The sequence below is a fragment of the Vespula pensylvanica genome, chromosome 9, assembly GCF_014466175.1.
Source record: "Vespula pensylvanica isolate Volc-1 chromosome 9, ASM1446617v1, whole genome shotgun sequence".
NCBI lineage: Eukaryota > Metazoa > Arthropoda > Insecta > Hymenoptera > Vespidae > Vespula > Vespula pensylvanica.
The window spans coordinates 6,085,736-6,105,742 of NC_057693.1; the positions used below are offsets into that span (position 1 = coordinate 6,085,736).

At 27.1% G+C, this 20,007-nt stretch overlaps 5 protein-coding genes across 20 annotated transcripts; 3 read left to right on the forward strand and 2 right to left on the reverse strand.

Annotated features, from left to right (window-relative positions):
* Nucleotides 1-179: 179 nt before the first annotated feature.
* On the forward strand, nt 180-4,073 carry LOC122631515 (probable ATP-dependent RNA helicase DDX52). Of its 3 annotated transcripts, none has more exons than XM_043817293.1 (11): nt 180-344; nt 440-679; nt 743-928; nt 1,031-1,286; nt 1,409-1,481; nt 1,574-1,777; nt 1,852-1,942; nt 2,044-2,166; nt 2,245-2,332; nt 2,466-2,541; nt 2,628-4,073. In XM_043817293.1, the coding sequence occupies exons 1-11, from the start codon at nt 258-260 to the stop codon at nt 2,839-2,841; spliced, it is 1,638 nt and encodes a 545-aa protein (XP_043673228.1). In that variant the 5' UTR covers nt 180-257; the 3' UTR covers nt 2,842-4,073. The 3 variants fall into 3 exon arrangements, with proteins under 3 accessions (XP_043673228.1, XP_043673227.1, XP_043673229.1); XM_043817292.1 differs by having other exon boundaries at nt 182-344; nt 2,245-2,395; XM_043817294.1 differs by having other exon boundaries at nt 224-344; nt 603-679; nt 2,245-2,395.
* On the reverse strand, nt 1,962-5,753 carry LOC122631516 (protein halfway). 2 transcript variants are annotated; one of them, XM_043817296.1, is made up of 8 exons: nt 5,518-5,753; nt 4,848-5,398; nt 4,373-4,687; nt 4,109-4,278; nt 3,794-3,976; nt 3,562-3,720; nt 3,367-3,483; nt 1,962-3,295 (listed from the first exon to the last, which is right to left on the reverse strand). In XM_043817296.1, exons 2-8 carry the CDS (start codon nt 5,128-5,130, stop codon nt 3,023-3,025), a joined length of 1,500 nt encoding a protein of 499 aa, XP_043673231.1. In that variant the 5' UTR covers nt 5,131-5,398; nt 5,518-5,753; the 3' UTR covers nt 1,962-3,022. The 2 variants fall into 2 exon arrangements, with proteins under 2 accessions (XP_043673231.1, XP_043673230.1); XM_043817295.1 differs by having other exon boundaries at nt 4,848-5,411.
* A 919-nt stretch (nt 5,754-6,672) lies between these two features.
* On the reverse strand, nt 6,673-10,493 carry LOC122631513 (myb-like protein P). 3 transcript variants are annotated; one of them, XM_043817282.1, is made up of 6 exons: nt 10,106-10,493; nt 8,112-10,013; nt 7,836-8,021; nt 7,389-7,561; nt 6,927-7,033; nt 6,673-6,844 (listed from the first exon to the last, which is right to left on the reverse strand). In XM_043817282.1, the coding sequence occupies exons 1-6, from the start codon at nt 10,166-10,168 to the stop codon at nt 6,789-6,791; spliced, it is 2,487 nt and encodes an 828-aa protein (XP_043673217.1). In that variant the 5' UTR covers nt 10,169-10,493; the 3' UTR covers nt 6,673-6,788. The 3 variants fall into 3 exon arrangements, 1 of the variants encoding a protein (XP_043673217.1); XR_006327727.1 differs by lacking the exon at nt 7,389-7,561; XR_006327728.1 differs by lacking the exons at nt 6,673-6,844; nt 7,389-7,561 and having other exon boundaries at nt 8,105-10,013.
* Nucleotides 10,483-11,725, forward strand: LOC122631524 (NADH dehydrogenase [ubiquinone] 1 beta subcomplex subunit 1). Of its 4 annotated transcripts, none has more exons than XM_043817312.1 (2): nt 10,483-10,608; nt 11,275-11,725. In XM_043817312.1, the coding sequence occupies exon 2, from the start codon at nt 11,449-11,451 to the stop codon at nt 11,623-11,625; it is 177 nt and encodes a 58-aa protein (XP_043673247.1). In that variant the 5' UTR covers nt 10,483-10,608; nt 11,275-11,448; the 3' UTR covers nt 11,626-11,725. The 4 variants fall into 4 exon arrangements, with proteins under 4 accessions (XP_043673247.1, XP_043673243.1, XP_043673246.1 ...); XM_043817308.1 differs by lacking the exon at nt 10,483-10,608 and adding an exon at nt 10,773-10,850; XM_043817311.1 differs by lacking the exon at nt 10,483-10,608 and adding an exon at nt 10,847-10,901.
* An 847-nt stretch (nt 11,726-12,572) lies between these two features.
* LOC122631514 (cilia- and flagella-associated protein 251-like) lies at nt 12,573-16,458 on the forward strand. 8 transcript variants are annotated; one of them, XM_043817284.1, is made up of 9 exons: nt 12,573-12,697; nt 13,478-13,652; nt 13,726-13,761; nt 14,234-14,508; nt 14,587-14,817; nt 15,048-15,308; nt 15,391-15,783; nt 15,854-16,002; nt 16,113-16,458. In XM_043817284.1, the coding sequence occupies exons 2-9, from the start codon at nt 13,481-13,483 to the stop codon at nt 16,348-16,350; spliced, it is 1,755 nt and encodes a 584-aa protein (XP_043673219.1). In that variant the 5' UTR covers nt 12,573-12,697; nt 13,478-13,480; the 3' UTR covers nt 16,351-16,458. The 8 variants fall into 8 exon arrangements, with proteins under 8 accessions (XP_043673219.1, XP_043673224.1, XP_043673223.1 ...); XM_043817289.1 differs by lacking the exon at nt 12,573-12,697 and having other exon boundaries at nt 13,249-13,652; nt 15,391-15,496; nt 15,599-15,783; XM_043817288.1 differs by lacking the exon at nt 12,573-12,697 and having other exon boundaries at nt 13,250-13,652; nt 15,391-15,496; nt 15,575-15,783.
* Nucleotides 16,459-20,007: the final 3,549 nt, after the last annotated feature.

Below are 20,007 nucleotides of genomic sequence, written 5' to 3' on the forward strand. Positions count from 1 at the left end.
ACACAGACTTAATAATTCATAAATAATTCACTCGTGTATTCAAAGTTATGTAATTATCGAAAACAATCTATATCGAAATAAATCCAGCAAATTACATCACCTGCACTGCTCAACCTGTTTTATCGATACTTTCTTGAGACGAGATAGAGGGCTGTCCTTGCGTTTATACGCCATCTTTCTTCAGGTTGTGCATCATTTTGACAAGTTACATACTATTACACGTGATATTTAAATAATAATTCTTGTAAAGTATAAGAATGGACGCATATGATATTTTTAAGAAACTAGCTGTTGGATCAAAATTCAACATGCAACGCTTTCAATCAGATGCAGAAAAATTCAAGGTAGTATTCTTTTTTAAATACGTATTGCTTCCAAAATGATAAGATTAGGAAATAGAATTATTTCTCTAAAATTTAATAATGTATATTTCCGATAGTTAATTAATAAGCAAACTAAAAATGTACCTAATGATGAAGTAGAAACAAATGGATTTGTCGATGTTTGTTCTAAAACATCTCTTAAAAGAAAATATGAGGATGCCGAGGAAGAAAAGAAAATTGATACTTTAACATTAATTAAAGGAATGTCTGTTCCTGTAGATGGAAGTAAAGTAAAAACCAAAATGAATAAAAATTCTATGACGGAAGCTAAAAAAATTAAGTTGGAACGTGAACAGGTATGAAGTTTAATATAAAAAAAAAATATATATACAAATAGCTACAGTAACTTATATTTTTAGATTAATCAATTTCGTAATCAGCATCATATATCAGTCACTGGTTCTCATGTACCTAAATCTATAGCTACATTTGATGAATTATTAACAGAATATCAAGTATCTAAAAAATTATTAAATAATATGAAAGAATGTGGTTATGAACAACCAACACCTATCCAAATGCAGGCTATACCTGTTTTATTACAGGTATATTTATTTTCCATAATTTTTTATTATTATAAAATAAGTAAAGAAATTACTTACAAAACATGCAACAGTAAATAATGTTCATTCTTTTTTTATAATTAGAGCAGGCAATTATTAGCTTGTGCCCCAACAGGCTCAGGAAAAACAGCAGCTTTTTTATTACCAATCATTCATCATTTGAATGCTCCACAAAAACAAGGCTTTCGAGCTATTATTCTAAGTCCTACTAGAGAATTAGCTAAACAAACATATAGAGAATGTTTACGGCTTAGTGAAGATTATGGCTTTAGAATACATATTATTAGTAAAATTAATCAAGCACTTTCTAAATATGGCCCTAAAAGTTCACAAAAATTTGGTATGTCTATTTCTTTGGTTTAGTAATTTATCATATTTGTGTTTTTTCTTTGTATTATTAATTCATTATATTTTGATATATTTTACTTATATATATATATATATATTTAACCTTGATTACAGATATATTAATTACTACACCAAAAAGATTAGTATTTTTATTGAAACAGGAACCACCTGCCATTTCCCTAGCTAAGTAAGATATAAAAAATAATTTTTTTTATATAGTGGATATAAAAATATTTTTTCTTTTATCTAGCGAATAGTTAATAAAATTAATACTTTTAGTGTACAATGGTTAATAGTAGATGAAGCTGATAAGCTTTTTGAAGATGGAATGCGAGGTTTCAGAGATCAATTAGAAGCAATTTCAACGGCATGTACAAACTCTAATTTACATCGTGCATTGTTTAGTGCAACAACAACACCTGCAGTAACAAAATGGTGTCGCAAAAATCTCAAAGGTCTTATCACTGTTACTGTGGGTCAAAGGTATACACTTCCTCAATAATAGATACCTCCTTTTATCAATTATTTATAACTTTTGTTTTTATTGTTCTATTTAGAAATTCTGCTGTAGATCTTGTAGAACAAGAATTATTATTTGTTGGTAGTGAAAGAGGAAAACTTGTGGCTATTAGAAATATTATACTAAAGGTATGAAAAATATCACATGTAAAAAGTTTGATATAACATTACTTATTCATATATTCTTACAACAATATTACTAGTAAAATAATTTTTTTTTAAATTAAAAGGGTATTGCACCTCCAGTACTAGTATTTGTACAAAGCAAGGAAAGAGCTCAAGAACTTTTTAGTGAACTTATTTATGATGGCATAAATGTTGACGTTATTCACGCTGATCGAACTCAGACACAGGTAATATTATACAAAGTATTTTTTAATATAAATTAAAGGCATTATCGTTATTAATATCGTATATAAAAATTATTTTAGAGAGATAATGTAGTACGTTGCTTTAGAGAAGGAAAAATATGGGTGTTAATATGTACAGAATTAATGGGTAGAGGTATTGACTTCAAAGGTGTGAATCTTGTAATTAATTATGATTTTCCACCAACTACTATTTCATATATACATAGAATAGGTTTGTATTATAATCATAAAAATTAGTTACAAGTAAAAGTTACAAATGTTTACTAATTATCTATATATAGGTAGAACTGGTCGAGCTGGTCATAAAGGAAAAGCAATTACATTTTTTACAGAACAAGATACAACAAACTTGAGAAGGTTAGTTAAATATATTAACCATTAAATATATTAATTAAACTATTGCAATATAATAAAGTACTATACATCTTTCTTTTTTTAATTAGTATTGCAACAGTTATGCGTGCATCGGGTTGTGATGTTCCAGAATATATGCTTGCTATGAAAAAACATAGTAAAAAAGAAAGGCGAAAACTTGAACGAACTGCTCCCGAACGGGATACTATATTAACAGTACCGAAATATAAGCAACATGTAACAAAAAAGTTGCATAAAAAAAATGCTGTAAATATTAAAAAAGTTACAAAAAACTCACACTAAATATATCAATCAGAGATATTAAATATGCAAATTTCATTTTATTATAATATATGTCATGGAAACAAGATTTGATATTGATTATATATACATTTTTATATGACCAATAATAAAAAATATATAATCTTTTCAATATATTGAAATAGAAAAATAACGTATTTATAACTATCAATATAATATTCTGTTATGTTTCACATAGCCAATCACAAGGCAACTTTGGCATCTTATTGGCTGGCCATGGCAAGTAACCAGCAGTTTTAAATATCCAATAATCATAAGAAACTTTAGCTATTAGACTTATCAGTAATATCACTTCAGTAGCAATTATATAATAAATATAATCAGTCCAATCTCCAGGATAGACACACATCTTTGATGGCTCTAAATCAACCACCTTTTCTTTTACATTTTCACATAAAACTTCATCTGAATCTAATATACGTGTTTGCAGCCACACCTAAATATCAAAATATAAAATTAATGATAAAATATATTAGAAATAAAATTATCTTATAATCTCTTTCTTACCTTTAAATATTTAGCAGTATTACAATCACAATGCAATTCATTTCCACCAAGTTTAACTAATCGAGAACTTCCAAAACTTTTGTCATGTACATTCAGACTTAAAATATAAGTTGGAAGCTGCAAGATCAAAATACTGCATAGTTACAGATAATAAAATATATACATTCATTATAAACATAATTAACAAAATATTACCGATTTAATTTTATTATATCTTAAACTGAGTAATGCATAATTGTCTAAAAACTTGGAACCTTCTAATTTATTGATTGATGATATGTTATTATAGTCAGCATAAAATTCACGTATATCTTCATAAGATGGATTGGTACTCAAATCATCTAATACTGTGATCTATGAATAAGATTAAAATAAGAAGTAACAAATTTTTTTTTTAGTAATAGATGAAGAAATATTAAATACATACATTGTTATAAGAAACATTTAGTGCTATAGTGTTGCGTGGTAATTTATCCGGTAATTCTGTTAATTGTATACCACTGCAATCTACATTTACTGCTAATGTAGGTGGTTTTCCTTCAACTATATCTAATCTTCTAAAATTACATTGACATTGCCAAGTATCACCTTTTGGACACTCTGTCTGCAACTAAATATAAAATAATTTTTATGATCTGTATTACATAGAAATATATATATATATTTTTTTAAATAATTCATAAATAAACAATAAAAAATAATTAATATATCAAAATATTTATAATCAACATTTAATACATACCAGACTAAGATAACGCACTTGTTGCAACGGTACTTGTTCTGTAGTATTAAACCAATGCCATGTTTTACTCGCAGAACACACCGTTTCATTTTCTCTATTGAAATTAATTTGTTTCTCTCCTGTTTTATTGATATATTGATAAATGTCATGACACCAGAGAGTATTAGTTCCTACGAATAACAAAGCGATATTCTATTTGGTAATTATTACATATATCCATTAACATTATAACAATATAAAAAAGACAATAGAACGTGCAATTACCAGAAATATCAAGCCAAAATTCTCTACCGTTCATCGTATTCAATGCAGGTAAATGCGTTAAATTATTATAAGATAAATCCAAAGTAGTAAGCTGTGCTAATCTAATTAATGAATTATTGTCTATTTCGATGAGAGCATTGTTTGAAAGATTCAAACATAACGTAGGTGTCATTATAAGGAATTGCCCCTTGACACGATTAATTCTTCCATCGGTTATGGCAAGTGATTTTAATCTTCTCCATCTTGTTTTTTTGGCATCAAATACATCCAAGGTAGCATTACGAATATGAACATAAGATATATTCGATGGAAATCCTGATGGTAATAAATTATTAAATCGAATTAAATACTTTACTAGAAAACTAATATATATATAAAAATAAAAAATATATATTGCATATATCGTATAAATCTTGAGACATAGATTGTTATAAATATATTAAAAGAATTTAAGGACAAAAAAATTATTAATTACCAACGCATTGAAGACCATTTTCGAAAGTATGATTATCTAAATTACAACAAAGTACGGCGTCACTTTCGTAATTGTGCGATAAACTAATTCTCTTGCAAGGACAATCGACGTTTAAATCAGGACAATCGGTTGGGGGTCGATAAAAACATTGTTCCGAAAGTCCTGAAAAAATTTCTGTAATTCCGTTAGCATTGGAAGCACTCGATGCCTGTTGATCTTCTTCTGTACGTGCATACACCACCCCCACATACAGAAGACATATTATCACTATTTGGCACTGCATCTGTCCATTAAAAATTTCTCCTTCGTATGAACCTCTTATAATATTTTTTCTTTCACATTCACATTCTTTACAAATTTTTACATTACTAAGTTTCCTTCTTAGGCGTTAACAATATCTTTTGAAAAAATAATTTTCTCCTTTTTATTTTATTCTATGTATATATATCATGTACTTTCTTCATCGTCTTCTTTTTCCCCCATTAGCCGACTAATCCCATTATTTTTACTTAAAGACTTCTTTTCTTCTCTTCTCTTCACTCTTCCCTTCTCTAAATATTATTTCTGCGATAATATTTCCGATATGTATGTATATATACAATATGTATATGTATGTATATATATATGTATGTATGTATATATATATATACTAGCTTCGTTTAACGCTTACCGATAACACCCACAATGAAAAACTACGGCGACAAATTTTCTCTTTCTTTACTGATTATCATTCTTACTATTCCGTTAACATCACATATTTTTTTTCTTTTTGCTGTAATTATTGCTGCGAATGTACATACATACATACATACATATACATATATACACATACGCGATATATATATAATAATTTGTCTAAATTAGGTACTTGTTTTCACACACAAATCTTTTGTACCGTTGCCAACTATATACAGTGGTGGACATGAAAATGTCAACATTTTATCTTTCTCCCTCTCTTTTTCTCTCTTCTTCACTCTCTCTCCGTCTTATTACTCATTTTCATACTGTTCCATTCTTTCCGCCATATGAAAACTGGCCCTACAATAAATCGATATATCATTGATATCGATTTCCGATTTAATTTTTTAAATTCATCTATGGCGAATGGTAAGATATTATTATTAATTAAATTATTATATTAACATTGAGACTCAAAGTAATATGGTATAAAATTCGATTATATTAAATCGTTTTATTTGCTAAAGAAAAGACTCTTATCTCTTTCTCGTGATAATTATAAATAATAATAATAATAACTAAATTTTATATGTATATTTCATCGACTTTCATCGACGAAAAGATAACACTGAAAAAAATGTGAACATACAATTTTTATTATTTTTTTATTTTTTTATTGCATTGATAAGAGAAAATTATCGGACTTCTCGTTCATCTTACGACTGACATAAACGAGTAAATTCACTTAACCGTGAGGACTCTAGGTCAACTCGGGTTGACCCGCTAACGAACTAAAATTGGTCAAAGTGTCATACTTATTACGCTCTCTTCTTGCGATTCGAATCATAACTTGTTGCATGAATCACTGTTTCTTTTTAAGATTATTTGTTATGCATCGAACGCGAATATATTTGATAAACTTGTGTATATATCATATCTGATTATATACATACGTACACAATGCATTTGTAACACTTATTTGTAAACTTAACTTTCTAAATTCATGTTATTTATAATATTAGAATATTATAATGTTAAAAATTTTTTTATTGAATAAATAAAATATAAAATGTAACATAAATATTCAACTTATATGTTATCTTATTCAAATACATAATAAAAATGAAAATATTGAATATATGAGAAGTCGTATGAAATAAATTTATTAAAAATATAGGCACCCCAGGCAAAATAATATTTACAAGATTATGATTTGTACAAAGAATATCTAGAAGTAATATTCAAAGGCACAGTGATCTTATTTCATCTCCATGGTTTTCTAACTGTTCCTGCACTGGTACTTCTTTTAATAGTTTGATCTGTAACATATACATCACTTTATTTTCATCAATTTATTAATCTTTATTTATGATTTTTGAAATAATACAACATATAACTTACGTATATTCGGTGAGATAAGATGCTGTGAAATTTCAGAAGTCCAAGTTTGACATCTAGCTCTAGATGAGTGTAATTGAGTGATAATTGGTGACTGGTAATCTCTCATCCTATAAGAGCATTAATAAATAATAAAGATAAAATATTTAATAAACTTAGTATGTATAATACATTGATAAGGTGGAAACATAAAATATCTTATTAATAATTCTGTGAACTTATTGTAATTCATGCTATATTATTATTAATATTATGATTTAAATAATATAAATAAGTTCTCTTACACAAAGTAGATTCTAGTATAAAATTTAATAAAAGAAATCAGTAAGTAACTAAATTATCAACTAATAAAGGTTTATAGCAAAAATATAAATAAATTACTTTCTCAAATGATATGTAAAAAGTCTAAATATGCTCTTCTAGGAGACGAGAATATGGAAAGTGCTATATTATACAGAATCATACTCTTTGAGCTTTTTCCTTGCTAGGGTCCTCTGGGTAGCAAATGAGTATGATCGTGCTGAAGTTGGACGTTCAGTGCGACACCGTTTAATTTCACGATCATGCGCTATTATTTTCATTTTGTATGCAGGACTTTGAGTAAATAATTCCACTATATTCATGGATGCTGCATCACACTTTTAAAAATGAGAATGTTATCATAAATATATAGGTCTACTAAAAAAGTACATGCATGCTATTATAAATATTCTAAATGTACTGTTAATACTATGATAATATTCTTATATATAATTATAACATAGAGTTTATATTTTAAAGAATAATTAGAATTAAATTCTATGCATTATTATTTTGAAAAGTAAAAATGAATGAAAATTTCTAAATATATGTCGATTTACTAGCAAGCATTCACAAGGGTTCTTATTGTTGTAAATGTAAAACCAAAGTTACCTGTAATTGTAAACGACGTAAAAAATGCAGTTCTGATAAATCAAGAGGTGCATCAACATGTAATTTAAGCATACATTGTAATGCTTCTTTGTATGTATTTTTTAAAGTAATCACGCGATCCGTTTTCATTAACCTGCGTACTAAATATCCTCGTGTATATGCATTGATAATAGATGCAGCTTGTATCTGTAATATAACTGTTTTTAATTATTCAAGGACATTATTAATGCGTAAAATATATCAATTTGACGAAGAACATTCTTTTTTACATCTTACGTGTTTCTCTGCATACATAGAACTATCAATGATGGGAACATGTACAGTTTTACAGTCTAATGGAAATAACCGACGGCTAATTGTAGGTTTTTTACTCTCACTTGTTACACTTAAATTATAATCACGCATTTTATTCTTATTCATATGTTCTTGTATTTCTCTATTTTTAATCAATGTACAATTGTATTTGGACATGGAAGTATCATAGGCTTCGCTTTGCGACGATTGAATAAATTCATAGCATTTCAAATGTTTTTTTGTATCATTAAGATGATTTTTGGAGTAAATATAATTCAGTGGACATATAGGACTTAGCTCGCGTTGATTTGGTGACAATAATAAATTATCTTTTTGAACAACAGTCAGTGATTCTAAATTTTCATCTTCTTGTTTTGTATCTGTAGGACTATTTTTAGAAGTAGAATTATTTGTTGACACAGCTTGATCCAAAGAAGTAGATGACAAATATTTGTCATCTATCACAGGAGAAATTTCAGGGAAAGATTTTTTTATTTCTGTCAATAAAAGTAATTGTTGCTTTTCAAATTCTTTTTGTAACGAAGATTGCTCTTGTTGTTGTCGAATTACCAATTCAGACATTTGTCTTTTATGTACTTCTTCTATTTCTTTCAAGATAGTCAATAATTTCTCAGATATATTAGCAGAATTACATTTTTCTATTGATTCATTTATTTTATCATTACTTGTATTTTCTTTATCAAAACTCTCATTATGTTTATATGTCCTTGATGTTTGTGACTCATTAATTTTATGCATTTGTGTTTCAATATCGTGTAAATTTCCTAATGAGCCTCCTAATTTATTTGTTGTATTTAACACTGAAATGTTTTTGCTTTCCTTCCATTCCTGTGGCCTATGATTTTCTTTATCATTATTACTTATACTATATTTCTTTTTATTATTGTTAATTTTTATATCAGGTTTATATATATTTTCTTTCTCAAGCATCATTTGTATACAATCCACAGATCCTGTAGTTTGATACATGCGAGTTTGTGGTTCCGATATTGTTTGTTCACTTTCAGTCTTATATAAATTATAATTACTTTTGCTAGATAAACTTTTTCTTTTAAACTTTGAATTTTTTAATGTCTGCTGACTATCCATGACATTAAATTCATTATTTTTAATTTCATTTTTCCATTCAGTTTTTGTTTGTGTAATATTCCATTCCTTGCGTCGTATAACACTTTGTGCAGGTGTAGGAATATAATCCACAGTAGGAAGATCATTTGTATTATTTAATTCTGTTTGCATGTGCGCAAGCAACATAGGACTTGGAGTATCCAAAATGTAAGAACCCTGACGTACAAGATTTGGTGTTTCCTTAATAGAATTTGTTTCAGTTATCATTGAAAATTCTTCTCTTTGATATATATTTGAATCATCCAATGTAATAGGGACAATATCTAAGGTTTTAGGCACTTCAGGTTTCCAAGTATCTAAGATATTTTGCTTGACTTTTGATTTTGTTGTATCAGTAAGATTTTCAGTCGAATCAGCGCTTATGACAGTTGATCTTGGACTAAATGAATGCCTTTCTGTTAAATTTGCTTCGATATTTTCATTGCAAGATATTTCTTGTACCAATTCGGAATTATTACTTTGTTCATGAACATATAAATCTGTATTTTTATTTGTTGTAACATCATACGTATTTCTCATAGATATTTGATCTACATCAATATTAGAGTCTGCATTAGGAATTACATTTTCATTATCAAAATTAAATGTGTGATCAATTTCCTGTATTCTCGTATCATCTTCTATAAATGTACTTTTTTCACTAAATTTTGTATCATATAAAGCTTTTAATTTTTTTTCTACTTGAATTGCTAAATATTTATAATATTTTACTTCTTTTCTAATGTCTTCAGTTATCTAAAAATTAAGAATAAAAAGGTTTATTTTTCAAAATTCGATAGATAATAGATTGTGTTGTAAATTAAATTCGTTTATTATAATATACTTACCATTGGTGGAAGAATAGGAACACCATTAATTTTTATGCAAGAAATATATGTTTGCTGCGCCATTATTATTTATTTAATAATTTAATACAAATAATGAAAAATTGTAAATAATAATAATAATTATTATTCATTCGTCTAAGGTTATAACAGTCAAAAATGTATATTTCCATATAAGTCGATAATCCTTAATAACTTTGACATTAATATAGATTATTTATAAGGCAAACATATAGAAATAAATTATTTAAATTTGGAGAAAATAACTTGGTATAACAAAAATGTGAATTCTGAAATATCTAAAAACATCTTTACTTATGATTGGTCAATATGACTTCAAAAATTTGTTTTCAACGAATAGGAGAGTAGTCAATAGAATTGTAAGTTTTTATCAAAACTTGGAACATAAATCTTTTATGAACTAGATTTATATATGAAAAGAATAATTTATAATAAACGAAACCGAAGAAGAGAATTTATTAATCTTTTGATTAATATATATCGAGGTAAACGTTCATAATATTTACAAAAAATCAACCTTAATAAAAAATCCGTACTATCATTTTTCATTTAATATTACAATTATCAATATTATTTTATCATATACATAATATTGTTTAAAAAAAATTTAATGTAAGTTTTCGAATACTCTTGGAATAAATGTATGAAAAAAAATATATATATATAAAATTGAATTGCCTCGTAATACCGCTGTCAGAGTCAGCTCTATACTGCTTTGAACTGGTCTGTACGTATCTTGCATAGTACGGTTTAATTTACTTACAACCATTGATGAAAAGTAGATAATCCAAAAAGAATAATTTCATAACGTTAAATTACGATATTAATAACTATAGAGCAGTTGATTTTATTGTTCGTGTTTTATTTATATACGTATTCACATCTTCCCTGTTGAGGTTAATTATACGTTACGCAATTACGTATTTTTTAGTTTTTATAAATAATATATAGAATATTTCGTAACGCAATAAATATAATTATAAACTAAACATATATATTAATACTGATTTTAAACGAATAAGTAAATAGTAAATAGTATAATATAATAATTTAATCACATATTGTTATTGTATTGTACAAGTATTAATCAGAATAATTATGGTTAATAATTTATTTTTAATAATCTAATCATGTATTTTATATGTTTACAGTTTGATGGGTGCTGCCAAGTCATTTGGCTATTATATCAACAGATATTGTTTGATTGTCTCATTTCCAACAATTACAGCAAGTTCTATTTATTTTGATCTAAGGCGTACTCGACAGTGGAAAAAAGAACAATTACTTGAGCATCAACAAAATAATTAGGAAGTAAACTAATCAACATGATAACATTTAAATATCTATTAAATACTTATTTTCCATTTGCTCTTCCTATAACTGGATTTTTAATTGGAAGTTATTTAGACCATCAAGAAAATTTAAGATTAACTAAATTCAGAGATAAATCTGCTTTATATGGAAGAGAAGTAGCATCTGGACAACCACATTCATGGCCATAATTGAATTACAAAATAAATACATTTAATAAAAATATGTATTAAAATAAAAACCTATTAAACTATGTAGACAACTTAAAATATAGATTTAAATTAAAATCTATGTGATTGTACTCTTTTGTATATAAATATATTTGTAGATTAGCGTTATAACTTTGTTTTTTTTTTTTTTTTTTTTTTTCTTTTTTTTTCCCCAGATTATTACTCGGTAAAGATGGATTAACTTCAATGAATAAATATAACAACTGTTGTCCATGTTTTATTTTTAAATTCATTACTTTTTATATTACATGAATTTGCGTTTTTAATCACAAATCAAATTGAATACAATACTGATCTAAATATTAAATCAAAGAGACCAACTATTAAATGCTACAATATTTTAAAGAGTAGAAAACAAACAAAAAAATAAAATAAAATATTGATGAAATAAAAAAGTGAAATAAAATAATTAAAAAAATAAAAAAATTGGTTATGTATAAATTTATAGTAACATGTATAAAATAATAAAATAAAAATTCTCTCATATCATTTGTTAAGATTTAAATACAATAATATAAATTTAAAATGATTTGAAGTGAATGTGGGCTAATTGATTAAATAAATTAATTGATATATTTTATCAATAAATTAATTGATATATTGTATGAATAAATTAATTGATATATTTTTTAGGAATAATTAGAATTACGTTAAGCAAATATAAATTATCTATTTGACGGATAATAATCGAAAATATAACTCGAGAAAAATTCTTAATTTTCCCTAAAAAAAATACCTACTATGCTAGCAATTATTAGGGGTTTATAGATGGCGCAATAAAATCGTATTGCATGGTTCATTTCAAGAAATATTATATCAAAAAGAAACTAACAAATTAGAAAATTTTTTTTTTTTAAAATCATATATTGATTTCATGAAATATATAATAATATTTTTTGTTTTATTTACAATATAAAAAAAAATCAATTTATTTTTCATTCATATTAATAATACTAAATGCGCGCGCATATCGACTCGGATAATACTGATTCTGAATTCTCAGTGCTGTCTTCAGAAAGTGTTCAAATTACAGGTACGATAAATCATTTATTATTATTACAATAGTAAAATACACTAATAATAGATCCAATTTTGTTGTTAAACTTAATCTTATATCAAAATAAAATTGAAAATAATTATACATTATAGTACATTTTTTCAATTTTAAGAATGAGTTAGAAACACAATATCGCTACATAAAAAAATAATATAAATATAAATAAATATATATATATATATATGGCTCAGTAAAAAGATATTAAATATATATTCATAAAAATGAATTATCAAAATTTAGAGAAATTTAAGTTAGTAAATAACTAAGAACCATATTTTAAATACTAGTGAATTACAATCGAGCATATATAAGAAACGTTATTTACCAAAATTACAACTATTACTAAAGATATTTTTCTCATTGAAACATATGATAGATAGAATATAGAGTGTATACGTTACTGTCATTACTGATGACTATTAATTTCTCATTGGCTATCATATGATTGCTTGATGCTGTGTCATAAAATGGCGTTGCTTTGAGATTCTGGTGGGAGAAACGTAGCGAAGGGGGTAAGTGGGAAAGGAGCAAGAAGTAGAAAGCAAAGCATCGATATCAGCGTCATAGTAGTCGGCCATTGCTAGGGAGTTCACTCCGATACTAGGCTAGACAAGATAAGCATCTTCGTCGTTGCCCTTATGTTCCCCTCTCCACCATATCGTTAACGTGAAAAAACTATTTAGTGATTTCGTGTTACAATTTTGGATGTTTCTTGATTCAGAAGTTTTTGAATTACAGCGGCGATATATTTTGTAGAGAATGGAGAAGAAAGTGTCTTCGACACTAATCGCTGTTAATGATACTACGTTACGCGCCAATCTTCTCGGGACAGGCCCACGACTGACGCCAACAGGGAAAATAAGTCATGCCAAGACTCGCGTTTATACGCAACGATATCGCAAAGAATGGGAACAGATGCCGGATTTCAAAGGTATTTGTAAATAAATTCTATCGAAAGGTTAATCTTCTCATTTTATATGCTTTTTCTATGGTCGTATCTACAGCGCGCGCCAAGTCCATTGAAGAACATCAGCTATGGAGTAAGCACGATAGAAAAAGCACGAGGTTTCTTCCGTTTACGAAAGCTGCACTTATTTTTAGAGATACAGTTGCAAAATTTTCTTCCTTTCTCGTATGAATAAAATTTAACCAATAGTCGGAGATCTGTATAATTATAGAGATAAAATTGTTTCTCCTAGTCGTGGTTCCTTTTTATTTTCTACTATATTTTTAGTTACTTCTTATAGTTCTTCTAGAACATTGTAAACATGCATACTTTTTTATTTTTTTTATCTTTATATTATCTATGGAACTATAATATAAATCTTATATAGAGGAGATTATCTATCGTTTCAAATTTTATAAAAGATAGTATTTTTCTAGGTAACGTCATTAGTTATTTTCTAATGTTACTATGTAATTTTTTGAATTATTCGTTTGACCAAAAGTTACATATTCAAAGAAGGACATGAAAATATAAAAAATGTATTAATTGCAATCTTTTTTTTACAGGATGGTTGACGTCTGTAGCATTTCAACCTACACGTGCTTATTGTACATATTGCAAAAAAAATCTTCATGCCCATCGATTATCCCTTTTAAAACATACATGTACAATGAAACATCAACGAGCAGCTTTGTCGTACGAGGCGGAAGAAAAGAAAAATATAGTGAAAGAAAAATGTGAACCTGCTGAAGTGGAAGAAGAAGAAGAAGAAGAAGAAGAAGAGGAAGAAGAAGAAGAAGAAGGAGAAGAAGAAGGAGAAGAAGAAAACAATGTCGTCGAGGTATATATTTGTTAGATATTTTTTATTTATTTAATATAAAGGAAAGATTTTGTATCATATATTTTATATTATATTTAGACTTTGGAGAATACGCAAGTTGAAACGGAAGAAAATGAGGATGAAATTGAATATGTTGTTGAAAGATTAGATGAAATAGATGATGTCGAATTAACTGAAGTCCAAGAGAAACAACAGGAAGAAGAGGGGGAAGAGGAATATGCAGACGTCGAAGAAGATGAACATTTACGTATGCCATCTGATGACGAAGATATCAAGCCTGCATTAAAGAAAGTTAAAATAGAATCCGTAGTGAGTATTGATTAATAATTTAATTAAATATGATTAATAATTAATAATTTAATCGTTTGAGTTATTATATTATTAAAATATGTTAAAATATTGTTGTTTGAAATTTGTTTAGAAATACATGATACATATAGAAATTTTTAAAAGGAAGGTAATACAAATATATGATACATATAGAAATTTTGAAAAGGAAGGCAATACAAATACATGATACATATAGAAATTTTTAAAAGGAAGGCTTTCAGGTACCTGCCAGGGATACTTTAGCACAAGCAATGGCTCATGTTCATGGTGAATTTTTAGAAGAAGTTGATGATCAAGAAAATATACAAATGGAAATGATAGTTGAATCTGAAGAAAATGTAGAGATACGTGAGATACCAAATCTCACTAAGTCTGTAGATAATAATAAAAAAATTAAAGAAGATCGTGAGAATAATAGATCTGTTCGACATAATGTTAAGAATGAAAAAAGATCTGGTGTTAAGATATTGGTATTAATACTGAAATAGCAATAATGTGATTTATTTGATTGTATCTTTTTTGTTTCTTTCTTATTACTCATATATATTTTAGCAAGATGAAACGAAATCTCAAACAGATTCTGGGATAGTTATGGCATGTCCTTTACCATTATTGGGTACAACTTATCAAATAAATTCTTCGGTCGCTGGAACACCTGGTACGATAGGAGTCTTACAACCAATAAATACTCTTCCAATAGCACCTGCACAAAGTAAAACAATTACTTTAACATCAGGTGGCAAAACATTAACTTTAACAGGTGGAACATTTCAACCTGGTACTCAGTATGTACTCAGTAAATTAAAGGGAAAACTACCAACATTAGTAATGGCGGAAAAAAAACCTACTACCACGACTAAGCAGACTGAAGAACCATTAAAGATGGAAAAAAAATCACAAGAACAGTTGGTCACAGCTAGTACCAGTCAGTCATCCTCAAAGAACGTACGTGAAATCAGATATTTCATTTTTAATGTACTAATCTATTTAAACTAAATTGTATATACTTTTTTAGCATGTTGTTTTGAAAAGTCTTAAAACTTCATCAAAGAGACCACGCGTTTCTACTCATGTAATTGATACGAGTAAAGGTATTCCTGTTGGAGGATTACAAGTTAGTCTTTATAAACTTATGGATGGTAGATGGACATTTTTAAATGAAAGGTATTACTTTTTTAATTGTTGCGTATTCGAACGTTTTCTATTATAAACATAATGTAGAAGCTAATATCGAATATTATTATATTGTATATAATGAAAATATATGTTTGCAGCAACACTAATCCGAATGGTCGATGTATAGATTTGCTAGATAATACTAAAGTTAATTTTACTGCTGGTCGATATAAGATGCATTTTGATATCGATAAATATTTCACTCTTAGAAAAATAGAAACTATGTATCCATTTATTGAAATAGTTTTTGATGTCAAAAATCCGGCTGGTCATTATCATATTCCAGTATTGTTAAGCCCATTTGGATACAGCACTTATCGTGGTATTGATAGATGAGTTAATATATGTAATATTGTAAATATATTTCTAATTTTGACTGTATAATGAAGTAATATAAGAAAAAAAATATATACACACATATATATATATATATATATATATATTCGTAGCTAAATAATCTTAGATTTAAAAAAATTTTATATAAAATATCTGTATTTTATCATCTTCAAACATATATAAATAATCCTAATATTAATTATTTGTAAACTAATAATATGGATGATACATAATACTACTTAGATTATTAAGAAAAATGCATCTAAGTTTAATAAAATTATAAGTAGAATAAGGAATAAAGTATAGTTTTAAATGTCAATAATGTTATCAATAAATAAATAAATCTTGTTCGTAATATATATGTCCTATAATTTTATAATACTCTAGAATTCTTTTGTATTTCGACAAGTAAACATCGAAACTCTTCTTTCATACGACTTAACTAAAATAATACAGACTTTAGATTATTTTATATTTATTAAAGTAATGAATGATGTATATGTAGTGTAATTATCAAATATAATATTTTAAAAAATTTTGTATAGTTTGCAATACAAGTTCAATATAAAATAATTTATATTTGATATTCCGATATATGTAAATTTTAAATTCAAAATCGCCTTGCATTTTTTTGCATTTCAACGAGAAAAATATCTTTCTGTGAGAATAAGCTAAATAATTTATACTTTCAATAATTTTATAATTATTTGAACAATCTTTAATATACACATAGTACGATAAACTAATATTTAAACAATAATACATCGCCTAAATATTACATAGTTCGTAATATACATGAAATATAAAATAATTTTAATTTAATATTTTAATACAGTTAAATTATGAACTTGTGAAAAGTGACTTTATCTAATATCAACAAAAATTTTCACTTTGACAAATATTGAATCAATGTTCTTTTGTACTCCAACAAGTGAACATCGAAGCTCTCTCTTTCTAAACGTAACAACTTCAAAATTAATATTTTTCGTAATTTAAGATTTATTTAAACGATATAAAAGTATGCGAAGTTAAATAAATAAATATTTAAACAATAAAAAATTCGATAAAACATTACACAGTTTGGAACACGTGTTAAAAATATCATAATTTTTAATTATTCTCTATTAGATTTAAATTTTAAACTGGCGGTACTTAGCTACGCGTGACGTCAACAAAAATCGAACCTTCGATCGACTTTCACAATTACTCGATCAGTCTTAATCTGTATTCCGACGAGTAAACATAGAAGCTCCATCGGGAAGTGTTTCCTTCAAGTATCAACGAAGAACTAAATCCAATATAATAAATTTCTACAATTTATTTTAATCTAGAATTATATTATAAACAAGCGGTGTTAGCGTACGTATTACAAAAACAAAAGCAAAGCTTTCATCGACGATTATTGGATCAGTCTTCCTTCGTATTTCGACAAGAGAACATAGAAACAAAGACACAAGATACCTTTCCTACAAAGTAGTAACGTAGAATTAAATCAAATATATTATTATATCACACATTTTTTTAATAGTTTATACAATATATTTTCTTTTAAATTTACATTTTGAATTGACGGTAATGGCTACGCATGACGTCAACAAAATGGAATCTTTGATTGACTTTGATAGTTACGCGAGCAGTCTTCCTTCGTATTTCGACGAGTCAACATCGAAGGACCCTCAAGATATCTTTTCTGTAAGTAATAACAAAAAGTAAAAATAATTGTACTCTTATATCATACATTTCTTTAATAATTTATACAGTATATTTTCTTTTGAATTTACATTTTGAATTGGCGGTAATGGCTACGCGTGACGTCAACAAAATGGAATCTTTGATTGACTTTGATAGGTACGCGAGCAGTCTTCCTTCGTATTTCGACGAGTCAACATCGAAGGACCCTCAGGATATCTTTTCTGTGAGTAATAACAAAAAGTAAAAATAATTGTACTCATATATCACACATTTCTTTAATATTTTATACAATATATTTTATTTTAGATTTAAATTTAAAATAACGGTGCTTGTGTACATGTTACAAAAACAAAAGCAGATCTTTCATCGATTGTAACAATTATTGGATCACTCTCACTTTGTATTCCGACGAGTAAACATCGAACGTTCCTCAGGATATTTTTCCTGAAAGTATCAACAAAGACTTTTATTTGAAAATCTCATTGTTATCGTGCGTATTGCAATGATGTAATCGAGTGTTTGTATCGCTAAAAAAAAAAATATATCGCGAAGTAGAAGCAGTGTTTATTCGTTCGTGTTTCGCGATTTAAATAACACGTGAATTTTCATCGACTGCGTGCAATGCAGTTGTTAGAGTCAGTGTTTGTTCGTAAAGTATCTTGCATTTTTAACAGTCGCATAGACTGTATTTATAAAAGATAATAAATTTTCGCGAAATAAATTCAGTGATCGTTCGTTAATAAATAACTATCGCGAATTAGAGTCAGTGCATCATTGAAGAGGATCTTCAATCCATCGTCCATAATTGATCAACCAATTACGAATCATCCATCCTCAATTTCGATCTAAATCGTGGACGAGTGTTTTGGAGCCATCGCAGAACTTCTTAATTAGTAAGTAAATTTTTTAATTCCTCCGATCGCTCGATCATGTCGAGGACGAAAGATCCGAATCGGCACGAGTAATTTGATCGTAATTAATAAGTAGAAGAACATTGAGTGACCACGAGTAAATTTCTTCGGAGATTTACTCGTGAATGAATTTTCTTATTTTTCATTTATTTACTAGATCAGGATAGAATCTTCTTGTTCAATCGCGTTAATTGTTACTATTTGTAATATTAAATATTTCAATACGTTTTTAAATATGTTCTCTCGCGAAAATAATAAAGAATCGATATTAACGAGTTGTAATAAATAATGAAGAAGAAGATATTCGCGATGGACTATCGTCTCTGAATTACAAGCGAAATTGTATTATTTATTTTCTAATAATTAGAATAATCGCTTGTAAGAAGAAACGTTTACAGATTTTTCGTTACATTTCTAAATAAAATAAACGATTTTATTGATAAAAGAAAAGTTTTAATAAAGACATTACTTTTGCAAAAAAAGAAAAAAAGTCGAGTAGAGTCATTCGAAGAAGCAACTAGAGGGCAACTATTAGGTTATTGAGTTATATTTTAATTTTACTATGTCACTCAAAATGCTCATATAATGATAATAATGTAGATTTAAGAAATTGACACGTCGTAACATTCCGTCTCCGATTCCACATTGTAATGTACACGCGAATAGAATTATCACATATTTTACGCATTTTTATTATTAAAATCGAATAATAAATTTTTCGCGGTTTTTTTTATCGAAGTTCAGTTGAACTCATAATTTTATTTTTATAAAGTCAAATTCTGTCTGCCACACGTTACGGGAAAAAAATATTTGTTTGGATTAGGAACAAGAATTTTTCATTTTCCTTGTTTCTTCTCTCGTATTTCGAAATGTGGTTTTTAGAGTTAAAATCTTCGATAGCTCGTGGGTCCCTAGATGCAGCAACCTCCACGTGGTGGGACCTGGGTCGGTAGTATTTGAAATATATAAAAATTTTAATCTAAATTGTGTAATGCAAGTACTACCGGGCGAATGGCTGCATATTTCTGTACGTTTCCAATATTTTTTCTTTTCA

Bases quoted from the DNA above. Each gene is read 5' to 3' on its own strand.
- LOC122631515 (XM_043817292.1), top strand. From the start codon at position 258: ATGGACGCATATGATATTTTTAAGAAACTAGCTGTTGGATCAAAATTC. The intron at 680-742 runs GTATGAAGTTTA...TTATATTTTTAG, and splicing joins TTAAGTTGGAACGTGAACAG to ATTAATCAATTTCGTAATCA. The intron at 929-1,030 runs GTATATTTATTT...TTTTATAATTAG, and splicing joins CTATACCTGTTTTATTACAG to AGCAGGCAATTATTAGCTTG.
- LOC122631516 (XM_043817296.1), bottom strand. From the start codon at position 5,130: ATGCAGTGCCAAATAGTGATAATATGTCTTCTGTATGTGGGGGTGGTG. The intron at 4,688-4,847 runs GTAATTAATAAT...TATTACCATCAG, and splicing joins AAATGGTCTTCAATGCGTTG to GATTTCCATCGAATATATCT. The intron at 3,484-3,561 runs GTAATATTTTGT...TTGATCTTGCAG, and splicing joins GATATAATAAAATTAAATCG to CTTCCAACTTATATTTTAAG.
- LOC122631513 (XM_043817282.1), bottom strand. From the start codon at position 10,168: ATGGCGCAGCAAACATATATTTCTTGCATAAAAATTAATGGTGTTCCT. The intron at 8,022-8,111 runs GTAAGATGTAAA...GTTATATTACAG, and splicing joins CTATGTATGCAGAGAAACAC to ATACAAGCTGCATCTATTAT. The intron at 7,034-7,388 runs GTATGATTCTGT...ATGCTCTTATAG, and splicing joins GCAAGGAAAAAGCTCAAAGA to GATGAGAGATTACCAGTCAC.
- LOC122631524 (XM_043817312.1), top strand. From the start codon at position 11,449: ATGATAACATTTAAATATCTATTAAATACTTATTTTCCATTTGCTCTT.
- LOC122631514 (XM_043817284.1), top strand. From the start codon at position 13,481: ATGGAGAAGAAAGTGTCTTCGACACTAATCGCTGTTAATGATACTACG. The intron at 15,309-15,390 runs GTATTAATACTG...TATATATTTTAG, and splicing joins GATCTGGTGTTAAGATATTG to CAAGATGAAACGAAATCTCA. The intron at 16,003-16,112 runs GTATTACTTTTT...ATATGTTTGCAG, and splicing joins TGGACATTTTTAAATGAAAG to CAACACTAATCCGAATGGTC.